The following is a 27,320-nucleotide window of genomic DNA, read 5'->3' on the forward strand; positions in this document are numbered from 1 at the left end:
AATTCTCCCTCCATGTACCCGAACAGGGAACGGAATGTGGCGACTAGGGTTTTTTACAGCAACTTCATTACAGTGTTAATGTAAGCTTACTTGTGACAATAAAGATTAATTAATTAATCCCCTTACATTTATAAAAATGTTTAAAATGCGGAACGCAAGATCATTCTGTTGGAGTTTATTATTACAACAGTTCTATGTTATAATTATACACATCCCGGAAGGGATAATATGATTGCGGGTGCTTTGTCGCGGGTTTAAGGGCTGACAAATTACCAATGTAGGAACTGGGAAGGGAACATATATAATGAGGATGGATATATGTTTGTGATTTGGGTCTTGTATACCTCATAATGAAATGTCTATGCTCTGACGTTTCATTTCTTTTAGGGAGGGAGGTATGTAAAGGCCCTTTATTTCCCATTTCATTTACTTTGTCATCATCATTTTGTTCTATGGATATTTAATGGACATATGCCTTTAAGTCGAGCAGAGGAAGTGAGGAACTCAGAAGTTGCAAAATAGTACACTGCGCCATGGAGGTTTATCTTTTGAACAGAAAAACTCAGGCTCCCTGACACCCAAGAGATCAGAGAGATTTGGTTCGATTGGTTGGCTGGTGTCCAATGAATTGGCCAAAGGCCGCATTCTGCCCTGAATAGGCGGTGATTGGGTCCTACCCGTGTGGGATGGTTTTCAGAGGATCCAGGAAGGACAACCGGGTCCTGGACTCAGAAATAAGAAGCTGTGAGTTGCTGTCTCTCCTCTCTCTCTTTCTCCTGAATTGTTGCTTACCTGTAGTTTTCTGAACCTGCAGAGATATTTCTGAGACCTGGATGAATCTACAGTGAACACCATTACAGACTGAAAGCAAAAATCTCCAACTGAAGGCCGAGACTGAAGAAAGTTGTGCTGGACGACATGAAACAGAGACTTTTATCCTTTTTATGTTTCTTCACATCCCTCTTTCTCCTCTGTGTTTGTCTGTATTGCGTGTGTAGAGGGTGGGTGGGTGGTGAGTTATAGAGAGGGGGTTAGGGACTAGATAACAGTTAACCAGTTGTATTTGCTGCTTATTTACTCATAGTTATTGTTATTTATAAAAATTTATTGTTTAAATTTTCAAACCTGGTGACTGTAGTTATTAGCAGTCAGAGACCAAAGATTTGGACTATTTTCGAAGAATAATTTGTTAATTTCACTCGGGTCAAGTGGGGCTGGAATTGACAGTGCACTAGCCCAGGGTATTGTAACAACAGCAACACAATCATGGCTCATGAGTGGGTTATAAATATCTTCACCACAACTGTTATTCTCCATAAGAGCAGAGGCTGGTAAAACTCAACAGGTCCGTCAGCATCTATCAGGAGAGAAACAGAGTTAACGTCACAAGTCTGTAGACTCTCGGTCAGAACTGAAAAAAGGAACAAAGTAGAAGCAGCAAACAAAAATAGCAACTTTAAGAACAAAAGATGGATGATTTGGTGTGAGAGGGGGAAGAGGGCTGTTTTTCACTGAGGCAATACATGTATGGAATGTTTACAAAGAAGAAAGTGGGGGGGGGGGGGGTTTAAGATGGATGAGAAAGGTCACAGTCTAAAGTTGCCAAACTCAACATTCAGTCCCGAGGGCTTTAACATGCCCAACCGGAAGATGAGATGCTGCCTCTCCAGCTGGGGTGGCATGGTGGTTAGTACTGCCACCTCACAGCATCAGGGACTCGGGTTCAATCCCAACCTTGGGTGAATATGTGTGGTTAGCGCATTCTCCCCATGTCTGCATGGGTTTCCTTCAGGTGTTCCGGTTTCCTCCCACAGTCCAAAAATGGGCAGGTTAGATTAATTGGCTATGCTGGATTGCCTCTTGGTGTCGTGGGTTATGGGGTAGGGCGGGGAAGTGGGCGTCGGCGGAGGAAACTGCTCTTTCAGAGGGTCAGTGCAGACTCAATGGGCCGAATGGTGTCCTTCTGCCCTTAAGGTATTCTATGAGCCAGGCTCCACTGGAGCATTGCAGCAGGCCAGGGACAGACATGTGGACATGAGAGCGTGATACCTCATCTTGGTATTGTAGTCACCCTCGCTCAGACTCAGAGATACATGTATCATTAATTTAGAAATCTCCCAATAGAAATGCTGAGATACCCTAGGTGAAGCCCCATTATTACAAAACAGTATCAATTTTGAATGGAAATAGGGGAAAGGATGATTTGTACGAAGGTGGCACCAAGCTTCGATTTTTAAAACCTGTAGAGTTTGGAGGAACTAAAGACTGAAGAGACTGCAGAAATTCCACGGGTTCTGAGGCTGTAGGGAAAAATGAGTTGGAGTGTGATGAGTTTCCCAGGATCCAGTGAGAAATTACTTAGCATCCACGCCCTGTAGCAATGACGGCAGATTGAAATTCTACAGATTATCACATGGTTAAGGTCATAAAATGCCGGTCCTTTGATGAATGTCTTTTACCACTGGATCAAAAAGCAGCATTTTAAAAGGATGTTTGGCTTTGGTATCATATTATTGAAGTGATTTGCAACTTTGAGAGATAAGTCCTTAAGATTTGCGAAATATGTACATCTCTAGCTTCTGTCTTGTGGCAAAGTGTTGCCCTCTCTACCTTGATGAAGAACTTGAACTTCCTTTCACTAACTTTCAGCATTTGCTTGTGCAGGAAGTGGCTACACAGAATTGGAAAATTTTGCGTAGGCACTAAGCTTGAGTTACGATAAGAGCTCTTTATTGGTTTCAACACTTACAAACCACAGCATTTGAGTGGAAAAGCAAAGTGATACCCAAATACGAACCATATTATAGATCATAAAGCAAAATTAAATGCATCAGAAAATCAACCTGTCTTTCACAGACCGGCATTTTACTGTTTAGGGTTTTTAGTATGGGATAGAGAATCCTTAATGAGAGGGACAGAAAGCAGAGTTTATGAGTGAAATGAAACGAAAATCGCTTATTGTCACAAGTAGGCTTCAAATGAAGTTACTGTGAAAAGTCCCTGGTCGCCACATTCCGGCGCCTGTTCGGGGAGGCTGATACCGGAATTGAACCGTGCTGCCGGCCTGCCTTGGTCTGCTTTCAAAGCCAGCAATTTAGCCCAGTGTGCTAAACCAGAGTGGGCAATGATAACGCGCAAATAATGACCTACACAATAGGATGACAGTGAAGATTCACTGGTCTCCTCTTCACGAGCGAATTCTGGAACTGCTTCAGAATACCGGATGAATCAAATAATGAAATCAAATGATTTTGTGAAAAAGTGTGTCATGCACAGTCGTACAGAAGACAAACATCCAGTCTGATTCTCAGCCCAGATTGAGTTGGTGATTCTGGCAAGGGCCATCTCTGTGGGGTGCTATAGTTAATCTCAGTACCCCTGGGCTAAGGAAAGAAACTAACCCTGCTCTTGATTGTCATTCAGGGATCTCTCAGGAATAGGGCCATGTTGTGTGTTGTGAGTGTATTGATATCAAGTAATTTCAATATTGAGCTCAGCTGTAGCTTGTGCACAGTTGAATAGTCTCCTGGCACTTGAGCCTACATTTTCCAATTGGCATTATTTTAATGTCAGCATTGACAATATTGAGGGAGAAGAAGAAATAAACTGGCTTCAACATCAATCTTTATTATAATAATGTAAAGTGCATAGGGACTGAAACTCTGGGTGTCCTAATGCATTGGCAGATGTTCAGTGACGCTTTATAGGCTTGGACCCTATTGCAAATTGCAGTTAAAAGGTTAAATATAATGACAGGGGTGAGCTACTGATGCCTGCAAGGGCATTTCAGCTGTTGTTCCGTCCTATGCCACCTATTAAGGTGAAGCTGGCTCATCATCGCAATGTCTAATGTTGCCTGAGGCCCTTCCTGGCTGAAGAAAACAGGACAGTTAAAAGTCCTGGGCTTCAAAAGGAGTTATTCTGTCTCTCGAGGCTTTAGTGGGGCTCCCGCTCTCAACTGGAGTATCATTCGGGTCATAGATTATCATAGAATTTACAGTGCAGAAGGAGGCCATTCGGCCCATTGAGTCTGCACCGGCTCTTAGAAAGAGCACCCTACCCAAGGTCAACACCTCCACCCTATCCCCATAACCCCACCCAACACTAAGGGCAATTTTGGACACTAAGGGCAATTTATCATGGCCAATCCACCTAACCTGCACATCTTTGGACTGTGGGAGGAAACCGGAGCACCTGGAGGAAACCCACGCACACACAGGGAGGACGTGCAGACTCCGCACAGACAGCGACCCAAGCCGGAATTGAACTTGGGACCCTGGAGCTGTGAAGCAATTGTGCTATCCACAATGCTACCATGCAGTGAGAATTCCTGAGGTAGCTCGGGGTCAATCTCAGACAAGCCCCTTGATTTAAAGGGATAAGCAGAAGATTTGCACATGTATGCTCCCCATCACCTCACACATGACCGTGTTGCACCTCATTTTCCTGTCCCCTTGCAGATCTGTGTCACTGCCACCTTGACCCAGATAGGAGTTCTAGGCCCATTGTTGTCTGATTATGTCAGATATAATGCCCTTGATTTTGTGGTCTGCAGCGAAGCAACATAATTCGCCACTGATCTCAAAGGAAGTCTTTCACAAAGATCTAGTGATCCCTGCAGTGTGGATTTTGCCTTTCCCGACGTTAGTTTAAATCTAGTCTGAAGTTAAGGAAATCAGGATGAGATTTCCAGTGACAATGCTGTCATTTAGCTCGGTAAACAGCCAATGGCATCGAAGTATTCTCACAGGCAACAAGCCAGGAAGCAAAATACATTGATTATCCTTAAAAAAAAATTTTTTTTTAACCGAGAGAAAAAATGAATACTGGGACATATGTAAAGGAGTAAGGAAGAAGGTGATATACAATAAACAACCTTTAAAAAGCAATGGTTACATTGAAAAAGTAACAATCACACCACACAAGTGCCTCCAACAAGAGAATATTTAACCATCGCTCCTGGACAGTCAATTGCATTACCATTGCTGAATCCACCACTATCAGCATTCTGGTGGTTACGATTGACCAGAAACTGAGCTAGACTAGCCATATACTGTGGCTAAAAGAGCTGGTCAGATATTAGTTATCCTGGGGTAACTCACCTCCTGAATCTCCAAAGCCTGTCCACAATCTCCAAGGCGCAATCCAAGAGTGTGATGGAATACTTTCCACTTGCCTGAATGAGTGCAACTCCAACAACACTCGGGTAGCTCAATACCATCCAGGACAAAGCAACCCGCTTGATTGCCATCTCTTCCAGACTCCCTCCCTCCATCACCAACACACAGTAGCTGCCGTGTGTACCAAAAGATACACTACAGGTTCCTTTGGCAGCATCTTCCAAACCTAGGACAAGGGCAGCAGATACTTGGAACTACACCACCTGGATGTTCCCCTCCAAGCCGCTCGCCGTACAGACTTTGAAAAAAATCACTATCCCTTCAAGGTCACTGGGTCAACATCCTGGAACTCCCTCCCTAACATCACTGTGGGTGCAACTACACCACGGACTGCAATGGTCCAAGAAAGCAGCTCATCATCTCCTTCTCAAGGACAATTAGGGATGAGCAAGCAAAGCCTTTGAATGAATTTAAAAAATGGAACTATCATGAATGGAAAAAAATGACAATCCATAAATATAAAATTAGTATTCTAGGGCCAGAAAGGTTGTTCAGTAGTGGCTATAATTTTGCATTGTGTTAAAGCCCAGATAATATGCACACACAGCAATGAAACAACTGACTAGATAGTCGAGTCTGATGTTTTATAATACAGAATATAAATACAAATGGTGTTATCAGTCAAGATGGGAGACAAATGAGTACACTACTTCACTTAAGGCTTATACAAATGGACAGAATAGATCCACCCCACCCCCCACCATATTTTAGTCAGCTTACCCTCTTATTATACTCGCTATGTTGCCTTTCATGAAATTTGAGGTGATGTTCAAAATACCCAAGTATCATTTGGTACCTGCACGAGTACAATGTCCAAAACCTCAGGAGTAATAAGCACTGGGATACATTTCTGATGGTTGATATCCCAGTCCTGTATAGCTATTTTGAGGCAATTCTTTAAAGAAGATTGCACTGTTGATACTTTTGCTTCTAAACTGATGGGAGGTGTGCTGGCATCAGCTGGCTGGAGCTAGTCACTGCAGGCTCAATGTCAGGTTCATTGGCTGCACAGTGGTTACCCACCAGGGACCCAGGTTCAATTCCAATCTTGGGCGACTGCCTTGTGTGGAGTTTGTAAATTCTCCTGTGCCTGCGTGGATTTCCTCCATGTGCTCTGGTTTCCTCCCTCAGTCTAAAGATGTACAAGTTATGTGGATTGGCTATCCTAAATTGACCCTTCGTGTCCAAAAGGTTCAGTGGGGTTATGGGGTAGGGTGGGGGTGTGGGCCAAGATCGGGTGCTTTCAGAGGGTTGGTGCAGATTCGATGGGCCAAATGGCCTCCTTCTACACTGTAGGAATTTGATTTTTCTATGTTGATCGACCCCCAGAAGTGGAGCCAACACAGTCACTTAATTAAATCAATACCTGGGACACTCACCTGACCAGGGCCAACAGCAAGCCAGAGGTCAAATGTAAAAGGATGGGTCAAAATTGGTCCCCAGTTCTGAAATCCCATGTGAAATATAGTTAACTGCTTCATATTTAAAAGGAATGGATTTGCAAATATTCTCCATTACCTCTGTCTAATCTGATTGCTTCCGTTTGCGCTATTTTGAGATGCATCTGCACCTAAATGGATCCCGCTTCAGCATTTCAATAGTCAGGAGTTACCTTCCAGCAGATGAGTCAGTCAATTGTTCCCATTGGGTTTCATTTCATCCTCTGAACAGGTGATACAATGCTAGATGAGGAGTTACTACAAAAGATCCAGGGCTTTTGATGGCAGCAGCAGTCAGACTGAGATAAGTCACAAATCAAAGCAGCAAAGCAAACCATTGTGTACTAAAAAAAATCTCCTAAAACCGTTAAAACACTGCCTGGTAACAAAACAGACAAATGAGGAATTAGGCATTATCTGGTTCGGATACAAAGATTGATTTACTGCAGTGGAACTAAAAGCAAGCATCCCAAATTGAGGAAGACCACATTCTGAAAAGTGTTTTGGGAATCCCACTGGACTGACCTGCATCTAGAATGGTGATTTTTTTTTGTTGCTGATCCGGAATTTGAATTTCACAGGCTATTTCTTTCAGCAGTGCAATTGGATCGTTTTGTCCCATTAGAGTGATGGCCTTAAAAGAACAGCCGGCAACAGTGCTCCAGACCAGAATCACCATCACACAAGCAACACACCCGAGATGTGCTGAACTCACATTCACTTCTCTTTATTTTCATCTTAAATTTCAGAATTCTAAAGTCATAGTTAGCAATGGGGTGGGGGGATTGGGGGAAGGCATATGGCTCTTGCAGACTCTCTTCTGGTATAATTATAAAAGTGAACATTCAAAACATACATTAAGTACCACAGAATTATGGGGCGGGATCTTCCACTCCGAAGTACCCACGCAGTCGTGAACGCCGGCGCGAAACGGCCCCCATCCCGACCGATTCAGGGTCCAATAATGGGCTAGGAGCGGGGCCGCGTCATTTACACGCGCCAGGCCTTGTCGCCGCGTAAAGGCGGCGCCGCATACATGACGCGGCAGGCGCCGCATAACAGTCGTCACCCGCGCATGCGGAACTTGCGGGGCTGCGGAAGGAGGTCCTCCTTCAGAGGACGGCCTGACGATCGGTGGGCACCGATCGCGGGCCAGACCCCATTTGAGGTACCCCCCGGTGCAGGATCTCCCCGACCCCCCCCCCCCCCCCCCCCCCCGCAGGCCGACCCCCAGCGTTCCCGCGCTGTCCCGATGGCAGCCACCAGGTGTGGACGGCGCCGGGGGGAACCCGCCGTTTTGGCCTGGCCGCTTGGCCCATCCGGGCCTGAGACTAGCAGGCCTGCCGGAGGATCGCCATTTTGGTTGTCTCGGGCATTTCTCCGGCCTGCGCCGCACGGAACTCGACGGGGCCGTTCCCGCGCTTGGGAGAATCGCGGGAGGGCGTTGGACCGGTGCCGCGGGAAAATGTGGCGGACCAGGCGATTCTCACAACCGGCGTGGGAGTGGAGAATCGCGCCCATGGTTCTGCTGTTTTTCAGCTAAGAACCTTCAGCGCCACTATGTGGCCAAGCAAAAGTACTGCACCGAATAGTTTTGACATAATCCAGCAGACTCCCTCCCATGCCTTTATTTCTAAACAAATTACTAGTATTCTTTCCAAGCAATTTTAGCACACTTTTGGGATGGGGCAGAATACTTCATTTTCATGCAGTTTAAATGCTACATTTAAACACATTCTGCATTCCTTTTCGGCCCCTCACAATTAAAAGAAAGTAGGGTTGGCATGGTGGCGCAATGGTTAGCACTGCTGCCTCACTGCGCCGAGGACCCAGGTTCAATCCCAGCCCCCCCCCCCCCCCCCGCCCCCCCGGTCACTGCCAATGTGTGGAGTTTGCACATTCTCCGTGGCTGCGTGGGTCTCACCCCCACAACACAAAGATGTGCAGGGTAGGTGAATTGGCCACACTGAATTGCCCGTTAATTGGAAAAAAAAGAATTGGGTACACTAAATTCATTTAAAAAAAAACAATTAGAGAAAGCAGGGCAGCCTTCCTCGCTGTTTGGGGCTACCATCATCCCATTATATGAAATATTAAGTTTATATCTAACTTGAGCATGTTTTTCTGGAACTATTTATAAGTAGTTAAAAAGCCATACTGGGTGCTCGGCTTTATAAACAGGGTCACAGAGTATAAAAAGCAATGATGTTATGATAACCTTTAACAAAACAACTTTAACAAAACACTGGTTCGGCCTCAATTGGTTCTGGACACCATTGTTCAGAAAAGTTGTGAAGTCATAAGAGAGGTTGCAGTAAAGATTCAGAAAAATGGTTCCAGAGATGAGATGCTTCAGTTTTGTGGATACTTTGGAATAGCTTGAGCCACTCTCCTGTGAGAAGAGGTTAAGAGGAGATTTGATGGAGCTTTGTAAAATCATGAAGTTCTGGATACAGTAGAGGGAGTAACAGTTCCTGTTCTCGGGGTAAGAAACCAAAGGGCATCTACATACGGTGAATGCCAAAAGAAACAATTAAGGGAACATTTTTTTAATGCAACAAGTGGTTTGGATCTGGATGCACTGGAGGCGTGTCAGGGGCAGATTCAGTCGTGGCTTTCAAAGGGAATTGGATAATTATTTGAAGACAAAACTTTCAGTGCAAAAGGGGGGCAGGACTAGGTAAGTTGCACATGCAGAGCGCGTGCACGGACATGATGGGGAGAATGGCCCTCTTCTGTGTTGTAAAAATTCTATTAAGGTATACAATTAAATTTTAGTTGTGTAAGTTATCACTGGGGAATCAGTAGCGAATTCGAACACAGGCCGTGCAGAGCACAAAACAAGTAATTCCTGGAATAATACTGATCTTCTGCGGAGACCATTTCACACTACATCTCCCTGAAAGGTTATGGTGGCCGGAATGGCAATATATTTTGATGCTCCTACACACGTACAACCCCATCCTGTTGGGACAATAAGCCATGAGCACAGTTGAGGCTTTCAGGACTTAAGACAATGCTATTTCAAACCAGCTACTAAGATGTACAAGAGCATGTTGGCGATGTTGTCCTGTTCCCTGCTGGAGAATAAGGCTGTGCCTGCTCGACAAACTCCCATAACCCCCACCACCCGATAGGAAAAGCAGAATTAAACTCATCACGTCGTTATTACACATTTTACAACATCATAAAAATGCTAACTTGATTACATGGCACATACAGAAGCTTCAGATACTGTTCAAATTGAATGACGACAAGTCAAAATCATGTCAGTGGCATCAGTGCATTTATTTAGAGTTAAAAAGAAATCAACTATCTTGTGCATCCATTACATGTCATTAAATACACCTTTACTCACTGGCTATGCAAATACAGAATAGATACAGGAACATAATAAGGTTCTGGAGCATTCTGCAGCTTTGTATTGAAGGAGCAGTCATTACAGCACTGTCACACTTGCAATGATTTTAATCCCAGATTGCCAGCACTACACTATGCTTTAATCACAAAGTGCATGTCTTTTACTGCATACTGTAAATTATAATTATTCAAATTCGGTAATCTGTTCCACATTTTGTTGGAATGCAGAAGCTTTCGGTAATTTTCTGAAAAAATATGAATTTCACCATCAATAATTGGCTGCTTGTAAGCAAATTATTTTTACCAACAGATTTTTCTTTAAATCTAGGAGGATCACTTCAGCAGACAGCATAAACTACACAAGTCACAACTGGATTAAAAAGCCAGCTGCAGCACACGAAAAAGACAATGCAAAGAAAATCAAATGTCGAACCAATTATTGATTTGACTTTTCTTAACGTCATTATTTCTAACTCTCGTCTGCCAATGCGATTTTCTGTATCAAAGGTTGTATTGAGAGAATGGACATGTGTGTATAAAAGAAATTAGCCAATTTGGACAGACAACACATTGCGACAAAGTTCTTTGTTAATGAGTGGGTAGCTGGAGTAGTGTCGACTGACCAGATGGTAAATAGGTTACATTGCGGGATCTTGAGAGTTGGAAGGCAATGTCTTCTGCTGCTTCAAGTTTTCTCAGTTCAATCAGACCATCCCCAAACTTTGACAGAGAGTTAGCGATCAGCTCTGCAGCTTTGGAGTCCCCTTCAGCAGAAATGACTGCTGCTTTTTTATGTTGCTCGGCCTGATGAATGAAACATAAATATTGCAAGTAACTGCATAGAATTTACAGTATGAACCGGCATTTGGATGAACTGGTCAATGCACATGTTCATGCTCCACACGAGCCCATTCCCAACTTGTTTCATCTCACTATCAGTATATACCTTTCTCCCAAATGTATATTTCAAGTGTCCTCTTAAGGGCAACCACACTTATTTCAACTTGTCCATGCATTCGGTATTTTCACATTCAAATTACTCTCTAGGTAAACTTTCTCCTGCATTATTTTATTAATATATTAAAAAAAAACAGCACGTTATTTAAAACCTTACTTCCTAACAAGCTCTTAGGTTAAAAAATAACTTGCAGTTAAGATTTCTCCATTCACTATTTGTGGAGTTCACAATTTTAGTTATGTTGTTTTATTGAATAAAGATGTTCCTAAAGGGGTTACTTGATGGCTCTGCTGGGGAGTAGGACATAATGCTGATTTTTTAAGCCAGGATGTTACTCGCATTCAATCCCTTGTTGCACTGAACAGCACAAATCTGAGGAGCAGAACAGTTTCAGTCTCCTTCAACTTGGGAGAAGCAAGGCAACAAGAGCAGCATGGTTGCACAGTGGTTAGCATAGTTGCTTCACAGCTCCAGGTTCGATTCCTAGCTTGCGTCACTGTCTGTGTGGAGTCTGCAGGTTCTCGCCATGTCTGCAAGAGTTTCCTCTGGGTGCTCTGGTTTCCTCCCACAGTCCAAACATGTGCAGGTTAGGTGGATTGGCCATGATAAATTGCCCTTAGTGTCCAAAAATGTTAGGTGGGGTTACTGGGTTACGAGGATAGGGTGGAGGTGTGGGCTTAAGTGGGGTGCGCTTTCCGAAGGCCGGTGCAGACTTGATGGGCTGAATGGCCTTCATAGAATCTGTTAATTCTATGATTTTATGAAGAGGGCTAGGGTACCCATTCCTAAACTGTGAATATGAACAGCTAGCGTAGTGAACCTCCCCATTGCGATTACTCACCAACAAAGCACAACTGGAACTACACTGCGGCACAAGTTACTACTTTCAGAAAAGAGAGGGGTAAGATTGAGAAAATAAGGAAAAAAAATTCAGAGTCTAAAATACCACTTGTTAAACATAAAGAATTTCAGGCTATATTTATTTATGCATTTGTGTAAAATAAATTTTACATTTTGAAACAATTCCAGATCCAAAACAACCCAGTTGGACGTTGGCTTTTAGAAGTAAATGATTCCTACTCATTCAATACTCATTGGCAAAACCAAAGATTAGCTCATGCAAAAAAAAAAACAAAACTTGAGTTCAGCCCTTGATTCATCTTTCTGGTCACTTGCTGAAACCTGAACCAGACGATATATTTTTAAAAAACAAATCAGTGTCTCGACTGATTTCCAGCTTAGCTTCAAAGTCCGATAACTGTCTATTACCATCAATCCAATTTTGGTTCTTTCCCACCTCCTGCACTACTGAAAATCTCAGGCAATCATCTAACAGTCTCCTCCATGATCCACTGTACAGGTATCCTATAGTAATTCTAAATCATCATCTTCAAAGGTCTCTACTGATTTACAGCTGTGAAAAGTTACACCTGTTTTAAAAATTAATCTACAAACCACACCAAATTATTTTTCATTCCACTTTGTGCATCCTCTAGTTTACCATATGGCCCTCCTCCCTCCACCAGTGGTAGCTGTAGCTTGAGCAAATGGGAGCCCTGCAGTCAGGAATATGCCCATTCCTTTCTCATATCTCTCTACCAGTTCTCTACCCTGATGAAGTCTTACAGATGTCTAATTGCTCACCACTCCTGCACAGAGTTCTTTCACACTTTCCTCAACCTCACGTGCATGAACATTACTGAACATCTTCCATGAAGATGACTTAATACATGCCAGGTGTCTACTCTTAACAAGGGGATTTTCAGTCTGATCTTTTTCCCCTGCCTTTTGGAAGAGGTTTTAAACATCAGAGCAAGATCCCAGAAGTTGGTACAAGTAGCTATTTCAAAGACATCAGCATGCCATTATCTGAAGAGGGGCAGAGTTATCTGCACGCTTGGTCACCATTTCATTCCTTAACCAACATTAGCAGAATGGGTTAACTGATCTTTCAGCATACTTGTTGTTTAAGTACTTCCCAATTTGAGAAGTATGTTTCATACTTCTCAAATTCCTCAATAACAGTGACTACACATCAAGTTATTTTGGTGGAAATACTCTGGGATATGCCTCAGAAGTGCAGGTTTGTTCATTAATTTAATTTACAGTACCTTATTCCTGGGATGAAGGGCTTATTTTAGGAAGAAAGGTTAAATAGGTTGGGCCTATACTCATTGGAGTTTAGAAGAATGAGAGGTGATGTAATTGAAAGAGGGGAAGGTGACAGGGTGTATACCAGGGAGGATGGTTCCTCTTGTGGGAGACCAGAACTAGCAGACGCAGTTTAAGAATTAGAAGTCGTCCCTTTCGGATGGAGAGGAGAATGTTTTACTCTCAGATTCTCTCAGAGGGGCGTTAGTCCGTGGAATTATCTTCCCCAAAAAACTGGGGAGGATGGGTCGGTTATTGAATTTATTCATGGCCGAGTTAAATAGATTTCTGATAGAAAAGGGAGTCAGGAGTTATTTTTATTTGTGGGGGGGGGGGGGGGGGGGGGGGGGCGCGCGCGGAAGAGACAAGAGAGTGGAGTTGAGGCCACAATCAGATCAGCCATGATCTTATTGAAGGGTCAGATGGTCTATACCTCTCTATGTTCCCAAGTCCTACGTTCCTAATTTAAAAGTGATCAAGTGATTAATGGTAAAAACTGGGCGGCATGGACTGGTTGGGCTGAAGGGCCTGTTTCCATGCTGTAAACTTCTATGATTCTAAGTAATTTCTATCTAATGCAAATAGTAAAACATTCATTACTTTAAATGTAATAGTTAGCTGATTGTCTAGATAAATAACTATTAAGTGGAATACAGTGAATTATATTACAAATTTACCAACTGATTTGTGGGAGTGATTGTATATGTTGCGATCTGATATGCAGCCCTGCTTGTGTTAAATAGTATATTCAAAAAGATTTAGGTCACAAAGTGACTTGGTTATTTTCTTGCTTGGCATTCAAGTATATATCTTACTGCGATGAATAAGGCGGGGAGCACATACCATTTCTACAACAAATCTAGCCCGCTCAGCTTCCTGTTGGGCAACCTGCTTGAGCTCGACAGCCTCGGTGAACTCTTTACCAAAGGTTAAATGAGTCTGGAAAAAAGGTATATTTCAGGATAAGCAATATTAAGTGAACAATGAAAAGCACATACAGCTACTCAAATATATATGGGACATTAGAGTCTCACATGGTTGATGTAATTCAAGAAGTTGATCAATGCGCAGGGAAGCAGGATTTGTTTTCTCCTTACTGTAATTTCAAGTCGATAAATTCTTGCATGTCTTGCAAGTTCATGGTCTCAACTGGTAACTAAATGCTCATTTCATCAAATTCACTGGAGAACAGCATTTAGGAATGGCATATACAAAACTCAACTTGCTCTCAGATTTGTGCCCCTTTGCAGATTGAATCTCTGTACTTAAAGAGCTCAAGGGAAAAGGAAAGGCATAGGGGAAGCACTGGAAATAAACCACTTTCCTTCACAATTAGATCCTACATTTAGTAAATGTACAGTCAGTACATTATACAGGATCATTCTTTATAGCTTTAGCTCTCGAAAAGACATAGAAACATACTTGATAAATAGAAGGAGGAGGCCATTTGGCCCCTCGAGCCTGCTCCGCGTTCATTATGATCATGGCTCATCATCCAAGTTCAATACTCTGATCCCGCTCCAAGAACTATATCTAATTCTATCTTGAAATTGCACGTTTTGGCCTCAACTACTTTGTGGTAGTGAATTCCACAGATTCGCTGCTCTCTGGATGAAGAAATTTCTCCTCACCTCAATCCTAAAAGGTTTACCCCTTATCCTCAAACTATGACCCCTAGTTCTGGACTCCCCCACCTTCGGAACATTCTTCTACCCTCTTAAGTTTCTATGAGATCCACTCCCACTCTTCTAAACTCCAATGAATATAATCCTAGCCAATTTAGTTTCTCCTCATGACACTCCCACATCCCAGGTATCAGCCTGCTAAACCTTCGCTGCACTCCCTTCACATCTTTCCTCAGACAGGGACACCAAAACTGCACACAAATTTCCAGGTGTGGCCTCATCAATGCCCGATACAATTGCAGTTAAACATCCCTATTCCTATACTCAAATCCTCTCGCTATGAAAGCCAACATACTATTTGTCTTATTTACCGCCTGCAGTATCTGCGTGTTTACTTTCAAGCAGCTGATGCAGGAGGACACCAAAGTCACGCTGAGTGTCCACCTCTCTCAATTTACAGCCATTCAAATAATAATCTGTTTCCCTATTTTTGCTACCAAAGTGGATAATCTCACATTTATCCACTTTATACTGCATCTGCCATGCATAAGCCCACTCACTCAGCCTGTCCAAATCCCGCTTAAGCATCTCTGAATCCTCCTCGCAGTTCACGCTCCCACCCAACTTTGTACCGTCTGCAAATTTGGAGATAATACATTTAGTTCCATCGTCTAAATTATTAATATATAATGTGAACAGTTGGGACTCCTAGCACAGATCCCTACTGTACCTTACTAGTCACTGCCAGCCAATCGGAAAAAGACCCATTTATTCCAACTTTTCGCTTCCTGTCGTGTCTGCTAACCAGCTTTCTATCCATCTCAAGTCACTATCCGCAATCCCACGCCCTTTAACTTTGCATAGCAATCTGATATGGGAGACCTTGTTGAAAGCCATAAATTACAACATTTTAAATTAGAATCTACATAGCATTTCAATCAACCAAGTTCCAACTTTCAACAGTTCCCCCAGATAAGTTTACAGCATTGTTCACAATCACACTGTGTTGACTTTCAGAGTATTCAAAAGTCCACAGTAGAGTTGCGATTCACCATTCAAATCCTAGCAGCGAAAATGGATGATTTGTCCAATATAACCACATTTTTTTTGAATGTTGATATTCTAAATAAAATCACTACTGTGATGCTGGCAGCATGGTGGAACAGTGGTTCGCATTGCTGCTTTACAGCGCCAGGGACCCAGGTTAGATTCCAACCTTGGGTGACTGTCTGTTCAGAGTTTGGACGTTCTCCCACTGTCTGCATGGGTTTCCTCCGGGTGCTCTGGTTTCCTCCCACAGTCCAAAGATGTGCAGCTTAGGTGGATCGGCCATGCTAAATTGCCCCTTAAGTACCAGCTTGGTTCAGCTTCTAACACTTCTGTTCCAAGTTAGAAAATTAAGCGTTCAAGTCCTATTCTGGGGGCTTGGGTACAATTAAGTTGAAAGTGAACAAAGAAAGACCTGTCCTCTGGTTGGGGAAGGAAGAAGTTTGGCAATTTAAAATAGCTAACAGCAGAGCAACGGCAGAGGTTAACAAAAATATCTTTTGAAAAGGGCCGTAGGGTTATGAAGTACATTCTTATAGGAAGTGGTTGAGAGATAAATCATTCTGCAATGCCCTTTTAAGGGAAATGTGGGTATATACATGAAGTATAGGAAGATACAGAGATTCAAGGAGAACATTTGGATTGCTTTAGCAATATAGCAGCAAATCTCAATAGGATGAATGGCCTCCTTTCGCATTGTAAACCTCTATTGCTCTACAACACTCTGGTGTAGCATTGGTTGGAACCAATACCTTTCAGAAGACATTAAACGGAAGCTATTTTTGCTTGTACGGGGGAAGTAAAAGATCTACTGGCACACGAGTTCTTCCAGTATCTTAAGCGACACCTTTTCAGCGAATACCTCCAAAACCTGGTTAACCGCTCATTCATTTAATCTACTGTTTGTGGGATCTTGCAGTGCATAAATTTACTACAGCATTTGGCTACCTAATAATGGAGCAATTCAATGGGAAAATCACATATCGCAAACAACTCTGGTAGTTACGAACTAGAGTATTGAGAGAAAAGAAACATGTCAAAGCTTTTCATCTTGCACTCATCAGCATAATTCAATCTGACAACCCAGTTGAGACAGTCAGCCAGGCTCGCAGTCAGGTACATTTGCTTGGCCTTGAAGCTACATCTATCAAAATACAAGATGCTGTTCTTTGCAGATAGAAAGAACACACTCTGTCGATTTTAGGTGAACAAAATAGGTGACAGCCATTTTATGCTTCATTCCCCTGACCAATCAGGGTCTAGCTGCCTGGTTTAAATTTCAAACAATACGTGGCATTTATCTGGCGACTACCGTCAACCGGAGGATTCTCCATGGCAACGCCTCTACCAATCAGAGTCTACTTCCCAACCAATCAGCATTTGCCTCTCACACAATATAAATTGTAGTTTTCCCGTATACTAGTATTCTTGAAGTTTCCTGATGAGTACCAGCTTCAACATGCCTCTTCTTTCAGCAATGCTCAACTCTATAAAATGTCAAAGAATACTGACTTTTCAAGTTGAACTACAGTAGAACAGCAGTTAAGCGGCTGAAACAGGTAACATATAAAAGGCAGGGAATAAATTAGAATATTACCAGTGACACATCATCCAGGACGAGTCCGAAAGCGGAAGCTCTCTCAGTCAGATCCTCGCTAACTTGTCTGGACACCAGCTCTCTCTGAGTGATCAATTCACCAGCATCAAATCGGGCCTAGAAAGTTTTCAATTTTTAATTAATTTGACAATTTAACTCTTTCAATAAAAGAAAAAGAATCAGATGCCATAACCATCATTTATAATTTTAGTTAACACTCCACTGTTCGCGACAATGTGAAATCCACTGACATTGGATACTCGTTATTTACGTCACATTTATAGAAATCCAGGCATAAACACTGCAAGAGTACCTGAAAATACATATAATCATTCAATTTTGAAATATTGCAATTCAAAGTCACTAGGTGGGAAGGCTCACACATATAAAACTCATTTAGGTGATCAAGAATCATTTCTACACCTCTAGGAATTGCCTGCATGTAGATATAGTGTATTAATGTAGTGCAATGGATAACATAGCCCCGTGTTTTGCAGTAAAGCAGTGTCAAGTATCTATTGTATTGCTAGGGTTTGTGTATTCTGAAAGAACAATTTATAGATTTAAAAATTTGAAAGAAAGAAGATAGCCAAGGGCAGATGTTAATGTTCTAGCTGACAGCATTATGAAACAATAAAACTCTAAACTTGGACTGGGCACAATTATACAACTATGCCTGGTCCTCCCCACTTTAAAATGTTGTTAATGAATTCACAACCCTTGTTCATCCACTTGAAAATGCCAAAACCGCCCAAATAATTTATTGCGCAAGCGCATTAGGTATTAACTTTTCTAAATTCAACATCTATTTAAAAAAAAAGAAATTTAGAATACCCAATTTTTTTTCTCCCAATTAAGGGGCAATTTAGCGTGGTCAATCGACCTAACCTGCACATCTTTGGGTTGTGGGGGTGAAACCCATGCAGACACGGAGAGAATGTGCAAACTCCACACGGACAGTGACCCGGGGCCGGGATTCAAACCCTGGTCCTCAGCGTAGTCCCGTGCCGCCCGATTCAACATCTATTATGAACACAAAACTGCCTGAACTCCCAAATAATAGTGTTCCACAAATTCACCATAGAATGTTGTACCCAGAAATATTAACCACAGGCCCTCCTCTTCTCTGCAGAATCTTCTCCAAAGTTTTAACCTCACTATTTCTGTTGCAATTAGAGGTCTGTAGCCAACTTAGCAACTAGCTGCATAAACACAAATATGGCAAGCTTCAGTTGGTATCTAAGAAAATCCGTTTTGAACTTTGTGCAGGTACAGAAAAGCTACGCGAGATAAGTAGAAGAAAATCTGCTGAAGGCAGGAAGTATTGGCGCACTTGGTCAATGGTGGAAAATTCACATCAGACTCAGATTAGATCGGCGGGCGCTGGCCAATGTAGTAAACGTTTAAGTGTGTTTAATTCTAGTATTTATCCATATTCCTCTCCCACAAGACTGGATGGCACTTACAACAACAGACTTCAGGATTTCTGTGGTGATTGATGGCAGTACTCTCTCATCATAATCTTCACCAATGGTGGTATAAATCCGAGGTAGTTGGTCTGACATTGGCCTGAAGAGGATACGCAGTGTAATATTTACATTCTGCAAATCTGGAAAATGGAACAACAAATATCTCAGATTCTTGCAGTTTCAGTGGGCACTCTATTAAAAGCCATTAACTTAAGTGGCTTTTCTTAGTAGATGGTGTTTATATGTTTATTCATTTTTATACACCACGGCCAGCATCCATTATTTTCAATTTATATGGAGTTGCGATTATCTATTATGGTAAGGAAATTATGCTGCAAAATGAACAGATTAACCATTTCCTGCTAATTCAATTCTACATTTTTAGAAAATAGATAACTTAGATAACTTTGAGGGATGAAAAGACCTGTTTGTAACTACAACTGAATCACTTTTTTACGTACCTTTACTACCTGTGATAACTGGAACATTACGTGGCCGTGACCGACAGTCAAAGATGATTGGTCTCTGTACCCACGGAATAAGGAAGTGGGTGCCTTCTCCACTAACTTTATTTTGAACACCACGAAATCGATCAAATATCACCGCTCTGTGTCCAGCATCAACTTGGGAAATAGAGTTAGATGGCAACAAATCAGCATTATGTATGGATTGATGGCTAACCTTTAGGGCATTTTACAATACTTAATTATGAGGCAGTTAAATGTTTCTTAAAAGCTAAGTTTATGCATGAAACAATAGAAAGCAGATAACCACCCGAGATCACCTTGAATGCAATTTTTCAATCTCAACTAAGAGCAATTCCAAGTCTCATCACTTTCCATTAATCAACCTTGCTGGTGACCAATGTTTTACTTTATTTTGTTCATGGATTGTGGGTTTTTCCTGCAAGGCCAGCATTAATTGACCATCCCTAGATGCCCTGAGTCACATACCTCAATCAATGCAGTGCAGCTAAGGTAGGTAGGGAGTTCCAGAAGTTAGACCCTAACGAAAAGAAGGAACAGCATTACGGTTCCAAGTCAGGATTGTGAGAGATTGGAGGGGGACTTGCAGGTTATGACGTTCCAATGTCTTTGTCCTTCTGGGGGGCAGAGGTCACGGATTTGGAAGCTGTTGTGAATTACTGCAATGCATGTTACAAATGGCACTGCAACCATGGTTTAATGTGCAAATCAAGCAGGCTGCTTTGGTCTGGATGGTGTCAAGTTTGAGTGCTGTTGGAGCTGCACACATCCAGACAAGTTGGTAGTATTTCATTACATTCCTCTTGACGCCTTATGGGTGGTGGAAAAGGCGTTGGGGGTTGGAATATCCACCCTACAACCTGCTCTAGTAGCCACGATATGTATGCAAGGATAAGATAAAGATAAATCTTTGGTGTGGAAATAAATATAGAAATTACAGAGTACCATTTTCAAAGTGACAACTAAGTTTCAACATTGCAGATGATAAAAAAATTAAACATCCACCATGATGCCAGTTATTCATTAGAAACCATGTGGAGTTTTAATTCAGCATTAATTAGAGTTCACTTTGTTGCCTCAGCCAAGGCAACAGGCATAAAACTCTTTCCCTACATCCAGATTACAAAAGTCACTCCTCCCAACTAACTTTACAGTAATGACATTACCGTATTAGAATGGATAGTGGCATGGGCTAAATTTTGCAAAGGGCCAACTTGGGAGTACAGGAAAGTACTCTGCTCTCAGTAATAATAATAGCTTATCGTCACAAGTTGGCTTCAATGAAGTGACTGTGAAAAGCCTCTCGTTGCCACATTCCGGCACCTGTTCGGGAAGGCCAGTACGGGAATTGAACCAGCTGCTAGCATTGTTCTGCATTACAAGCCAGCTGTTTAGCCCACTGTGCTAAACCAGCCCCTTTAAAACACTTCTGGCAGCCGTGGGATAGCGCATCATAGAGCATCAGACGATGGGAACTCATTTGCAATACTGCAGGCAGAAGAATGTTCGCAGTACACATCCTGCCCAATTTTCCATCCATTTAAATAAATGTGCAGAAAAGCAACCCAGAGAGCGAACCCTTGCTCCAGATCCTGTGTCTCAATATATGTGTCCCGCAAAAAACAGAAAACTGCATGTAGAATGCCCAGAGCTGATAGCAGCCTTAGGATATATGTGGCAGAAAAGACAGGTGGCTAGCTGCTTTGCAGGCGCTCGGTTCAGCTGGTTGCTAGAATTGCAATGGCAGGAAGTGGAGGGGGTGGCAAAGTCTGCACCTTGTTTGTGATAAAGGTCCACTACGTTGCACAACAGCACCCCTATAAATGGGCCAAGTACTATTGAAAATACTCCAGCAATGAGTTTACCTAGGGTCCAAGAGTTGGTCATTAACCAGCCTTTGTGTTTACACTAGGAGAAAACTGACCGTTTCAGTTCGGAGGCCTGAAACAGATCATGCATCATAGGAACACTAACATTAGCTGAGAAAGGCATATGCATTGCAGCGGCTTTGGTATGAGAGCACCTATTAGTGGACAAGTGCAAGACAGTTTTGCAACAGTTTTAGTTGACCCTGTAAAAAACTTCCTGAAAACAGGACAAAGAACACAAGCAAGTCGCTGTATTTTACATCGATTCCTGGGAATGAAATTATAATGCCACAACATAACCTTGAATTCACCCATACATATCCAGTTTACTGGAGATGCTGGAGTTAATCTGATGTTTACGGGCTTAAAGGGGAAAGAAAAACTAAGAGGAGCATTCTGTTGTTCAATGGAGATAACAACTCTCTCCTTTTATATTTCTTCCAAATTTTTAGACGCAGTTGTGGATTCAAGTCTTACTCCAGGAATGGGGAGTTATTTCCAGTATCCTGACCAATATTTATCCCTCAATCTACATCACGATAAGAGAATAGCTTGTCATTATCACAATACTGTCCTCAAATTGGTTGCTGAATTTCCTGCATCAGAACAGTGACGACACTTCCAACTGTTTTACTCAGAACTCCATGCGTGACCCCCCCCCCCAAGAAGACTTCAGAAATGATTTAGGGGTGGCATTAAAGCATCTCAGAAACAAATCAAACATCCCCACTGACCCCTGGGAGTCTCTGGGCTTGTGGCTAACCAAAATGGGGTAAGGACACTTTCAAGAAGGCAGGGGAGGTAAACTGCAGGTTGCACATTGGAACGCATCAGCCATATCAGAACCTATTGAGCTAGAGTGAAAGCAAAAACTCATTGTGGAAACAAGACATTTTCGATCCCAAAGTAAATTGGAGTTGGTCGATGATCAGAGGTGGTTTTCCTAGGGACGTGCGGTCGTTATGTTCTAGGGGCGAGAGCAAATGATGCAGTATGCGAGCAGGATAAGGTAAGTGTACCATTGTTCTTCGTTTTTCAAACAAAAGAAGGGTATTAGGCAAATAAGAAGAAATTGTTTCTGGTGGCAGAAGGGCCGGTAACCAGACAACACAGATTTAAGGTATTTGACAAAAAAAAAATAAAGAGGGTAATAGATTTGTTGACGCAGCTGATCTACAATTCTTCCGGTCGACAAAGGATTGAAATATCGAAGCATAAATGCTGCCACCTGCAGCGAATCCCACTACAAGTATGACTATAGTTCTGGACAAGCAATCTTAGTTTGACATTTTGAGATGCGCATTTCAAAGAATTGAGTTGCCCAATTCCTAGATTGACAAATTGCATTTCTGAACATGAGTTGAAAAAGCATTTTCTGTTCTGCCGGAGTGGTTTAGATTTTTGACGGATGATGAATGTAATAGAAAATGAAGAGGGTGTGGTTTTGGGAAAGTCAGGAACTTGTTCCCCCCTAAGAGCATGAATTACAGAGGCACTTGGTGGCAGCACCTGTTAAAATGTTGGGGAGTCTATTAAAATCAGGCAAGTAGAGCGAGGATGTAAATCACTGCATTCCCCACAAGATGTGGTGACTGCCTGAGGTGCCTTTCAGTTTCTCCAAATTTTCCATCTTTTAAAAAAAACTGTTTTTCCCTTGGTTGTTCTTGCAACATTACACTGTGAATCACTGTAAAGCAGCATTTATATTGGTAAGGATATTGCAGATGCTGGAAATCTGAAATAAAACAGAAAATACTGCAAATACTCAACAGGACAGACAAATAGAGCAACAATGGACATTGATGCCATTGCAAAGAGGGGTGACCAACTGCATTGTTCATATTAAGCCAGGAGCGCTTGAAAAAGAGGGCTTGCTTGGTTTAGTTATTGTATGTCACGCATTGTTATGGTGCTAGTCATGTTAATAAAGGTTTATGTTAATTTGCATCAAAATTTATCTTCATTGTGATTATTCAGTCCTCGCGTTCAATGCAACTTCCACCCAGAGGTCCAGCCAGAATTTTCCCCACTCCTGCACTACACAAATGCAAGCTGCTGCTCTTCCAATGTCATCAATACCAGGAGTATTCTGGAGCAGATAAGAGGAGGGTTGGCCAATTCCTGCAGATTGACAGTGCAAATAACCAGAGTAGCACTGCAGTTTTCCCAAAGTAAAGCAGCTTTCTTGTGCTCAAAAGAGAGTTGTGAAATAAACAATAAGCTTGAGAAGTCAAAAAATGGCTAATGGAATTTAATACAGATAAAGGCACAGTGGCAGGGAGGAAAAAAATAAAAGCAGATAAAATTCAAAGAACCATAGAATTTCTAGTGTAGGAGCCATCCGACCCATCAAATCTACACCAACCCTCTGAAAGAGCACCCTAACCTTCCCTCCTCCCACTCATGGCTGTAACCCCACCTAACCTGTTCCCACCAACAGCGACCAGGTGTGGATGGCGCCGGCGGGAAGCCGTCGCTTTGGGCAGGCCGCTCGGCCCATCCGGGCCGGAGAATAGCGGGTGTAGCGGAGAATCGCCATTTTGAGTGTCCCGGGCGATTCTCCGGCCTGCCCCGCGCAGAACTCGACAGTGCCATTCCCGCCGCTTGGGTGCATTGCGGGAGGGCGTTGGACCGGCGTCACGGGGTAAAATGGCACGCCAAGCAATTCTCCAAACCGGCACGGGAGCGGAGAATAGCGCCCCAGGATCAAAGACTCTTACCAAGGGGAGGTCAGGCATGACCGTCTCACTGAGAACGCCATCCAATGTGTTGCGTGAGGCTACCACTCTGCCAAATGTAAGAACACTGCTAGCATTGCAAATCTGGGCATTTGTGAGGAGTCCACGGACCGTCAGCGGAATTGTATTCTGCTGCCTTTTTTTTAACCTCACACTACAACATGTGCCTATTTCCTCCATTATCTCTATGCTACTCATGCTATGTTTCACAGTAACTTCATTTGAAGCCTACTTGTGACAATAAGCGATTTTCATTTCATTTCATTCATGCTGGATGATCAATCCTGGTTCAATGTGAGATGTATTAGGTTGTGCACGACCCAACCCCAGGTGTAGCAATAAGTGAGGTATCAACTTACTGAAGCTACAACACAGGACCACATGAATGTTAAACATGCTGTAGTAGAGAGCAAAGCTTTGAAACGCTGCATCCCCAACCCCATCCCCTCGATGGTGGCCGGGCTGAACTAAGCACCCAGAGGCCAGAATCCAGGGCAGGAGGCAAACGCAACCTCGGCCATCGGGCCCCGGGTGAAGCCGCGCCGCTCACCATTAAACAGCGCCGAATTGACGACTCCTCCGACGATGGCCAGCCCGAGGCCAAACTTGCCGACGGTTTCCAAGACCTTGCCGGCCATTTCCAACCTCGCCAAGAACACACAGGTAGAGAAAAACGCTCAGCTGTGACTCTCAAACAAGCCGCACGGTCACCTTCAGAAGGCTACTACGCATGCCCAGCGTCCCACTCAGCAGTAAACTCACATTCCATTGGCTGACGAGAACGTGATGCTGCATCATGGGGGATGTAGTCCCCCGGGCCGAAAGCGATTTGAACTACAACCCCCAGGGTACCTTGCGCCCCTTACAAGAGACACGTGGAGTCAGTCTGCGCTCGTGTTCCAGTTGCGTCATTACTGTTACCATCTCAAATTATTGCTCAATATTAAATGTCCAGATTCACATTCTTCACTTGTGGAATGTTGAAATATTTTCATGAAATGGTGCTTGTGCACTGAGTTGGTCAGTGAAAGGAAATAATCATCCAGCAGTGGGTAGTAGAGCGGAGCTGCTGATTGGCTGTTGCCAGGGACATTTGCATACGTCCGTGTGCTCACCCTAACTTGAGGGTGTACCTCAGCAAGTGCCCCTAGCTGTTCAAGTGAACACAAGCATCCAGCAGAGGGTAGTAGAGCAGAGCTGCTGATTGGCTGGTGCTAGGGAAATTTGCATATGTCCGTGTGCTCACCCTAACTTGAAGGTGGTTTGTGGAGGAGCTGTTGTCAAGTGACACTTAAACCCAAAACACTTCTTCAGTGTTTCCCTCCCTATACCCCCTCCTCTAACCAAAAAAAAACCCAACCGCTGTAAAGATCAAGAGGAAGCCTCGAGGGCAGGTAGAAGTTGAACCGTGATGTCACAGCCTTCAGGTAAGGGACTGGCTGGTGACTGGTAAGTAGTTTTTCTTTTATTTTCGTGCGGGGCGCAGAGGTTGTTGAGTGAGTGCTTGCTGAGAAGGGGAGTGAATAACAGGTAAGCTCTTTCTTTTTCTTTTTTTATCTAGAGGGGATGGCAGGGAAGGTAGTGCAATGTTCCTCCTGCAGAACGTTTGAGGTGAGGGACGCCGTCAGTGTCCCTGCTGATTTTATCTATGGAAAGTGCACCCATCTCCAGCTCCTCCGGAACCGCGTCAGGGAACTGGAGCTGGATGAACTTCGGATCATTCGGGAGGCAGAGGTGGTCATAGATTGAAGCTTCAGGGATGGAGTTACTCCGAAGAATCAAAATAGATGGGTGACGGTGAGTGGGGCTGGGAGGAAGCAGTCAGTCCAGGGATCCCCTGTGGTCGTTCCCCTTGGTAACAAGTATACCGCTTTGGATACTGTTGAGGGGGGGGGGGGGGCTTACCAGGGGTAAGCCATGGGGTACAGGTCTCTGACACAGAGTCTGTCCCTGTTGCTCAGAAAGGAAGGGGGGAGAGGAGTAGAGCATTAGTCATTGGAGACTCCATGGTTAGGGAGATAGATAGGAGATTCTGTGGGAACGAGAGAGACTCGCAGTTGGTGTGTTGCCTCCCAGGTGCCAGGGTGCGTGATGTCTCGGATTGTGTTTTCGGGATCCTTAAGGGGGAGGGGGAGCAGCCCCAAGTCATGGTCCACATAGGTACCAACGACATCGGTAGGAAAAGGGATAGGGATGTAAGGCAGGAATTCAGGGAGCTAGGGTGGAAACTTAGATTGAGAACAAATAGAGTTATTATCTCTGGGTTGTTACCCGTGCCACGTGATAGCGAGACGAGGAATAGGGAGAGAGAGGAGTTGAACACGTGGCTACAGGGATGGTGCAGGAGGGAGGGTTTCAGATTTCTGGATAATTGGGGCTCATTCTGGGGTTGGTGGGACCTCTACAAACGGGATGGTCTACACCTGGACCAGAGTGGTACCAATATCCTGGGGAGGAAATTTACTAATGCTGTTCGGGAGGGTTTAAACTAGTTCAGCAGGGGCTTGGGAACCTGAATTGTAGCTCCAGTATACAGGAGGTTGAGAGTAGTGAGGTAATGAGTAAGGCTTCAAAGTTGCAGGAGTGTACCGGCAGACATGAAGGTGGTTTAAAGTGTGTCTTCTTCAATGCCAGGAGCATCCGGAATAAGGTGGGTGAACTTGCGGCATGGGTTGGTACTTGGGACTTCGATGTCGTGGCCATTTCGGAGGTTAGAAACAGGAAAGGAGAGGTCACCCTGTTAGGGGTTTTCTATAGGCCTCCGATAAGTTCCAGAGATGTAGAAGAAAGGATTGCAAAGATGATTCTGGATAGGAGCGAAAGCAACAGGGTAGTTCTTATGGGGGACTTTAACTTTCCAAATATTGACTGGAAACGCTATAGTTTGAGTACTTTAGATGGGTCTGTTTTTGCCCAATGTGTGCAGGAGGGTTTCCTGACACAGTATGTAGATAGGCCAACGAGAGGCGAGGCCATATTGGATTTGGTACTGGGTAATGAACCAGGACAAGAAGGTGAGCACTTTGGTGATAGTGACCACAATTCGATTAAGTTTACTTTAGTGATGGAAAGGGATAGGTATATACCGCAGGGCAAGAGTTATATCTGGGGGAAAGGCAATTATGATGCGATGATGCAAGACTTAGGATGCATCGGATGGAGAGGAAAACTGCAGGGGATGGGCACAATAGAAATGTGGAGCTTGTTCAAGGAACAGCTACTGCATGTGCTTGATAAGTATGTACCTGTCAGGCAGGGCGGAAGTGGTCGAGCAAGGCAACCGTGGTTTACTAAAGCAGTCGAAACACTTGTCAAGAGGAAGAAGGAGGCTTATGTAAAGATGAGACATGAAGGTTCAGTTAGGGCGCTCGAGAGTTACAAGTTAGCGAGGAAGGACCTAAAG

General features: G+C 43.5%; 1 protein-coding gene across 1 annotated transcript; it reads right to left on the reverse strand.

Moving 5' to 3' along the window:
• Positions 1 to 9,888: 9,888 nt before the first annotated feature.
• phb (prohibitin) lies at positions 9,889 to 24,659 on the reverse strand. The gene is made up of 6 exons (XM_072487091.1): positions 24,468 to 24,659; positions 19,288 to 19,449; positions 18,824 to 18,966; positions 17,358 to 17,474; positions 13,932 to 14,027; positions 9,889 to 10,783 (listed from the first exon to the last, which is right to left on the reverse strand). Exons 1-6 carry the CDS (start codon positions 24,553 to 24,555, stop codon positions 10,568 to 10,570), a joined length of 822 nt encoding a protein of 273 aa, XP_072343192.1. The 5' UTR covers positions 24,556 to 24,659; the 3' UTR covers positions 9,889 to 10,567.
• Between the last annotated feature and the right edge of the window lie 2,661 nt (positions 24,660 to 27,320).

The sequence above is a fragment of the Scyliorhinus torazame genome, chromosome 21, assembly GCF_047496885.1.
Source record: "Scyliorhinus torazame isolate Kashiwa2021f chromosome 21, sScyTor2.1, whole genome shotgun sequence".
NCBI classification, from domain to species: domain Eukaryota; kingdom Metazoa; phylum Chordata; class Chondrichthyes; order Carcharhiniformes; family Scyliorhinidae; genus Scyliorhinus; species Scyliorhinus torazame.

What these genes read in the sequence shown, in the direction of transcription:
- phb (XM_072487091.1), bottom strand. Translation starts at nt 24,555, where the DNA reads ATGGCCGGCAAGGTCTTGGAAACCGTCGGCAAGTTTGGCCTCGGGCTG. An exon ending in AAATCCTGAAGTCTGTTGTT is followed by an intron (nt 17,475 to 18,823) that starts GTAAGTGCCATC and finishes AAAACTTTCTAG; the next exon opens with GCCCGATTTGATGCTGGTGA. An exon ending in TCCTGGATGATGTGTCACTG is followed by an intron (nt 14,028 to 17,357) that starts GTAATATTCTAA and finishes CCTTTTTTCCAG; the next exon opens with ACTCATTTAACCTTTGGTAA.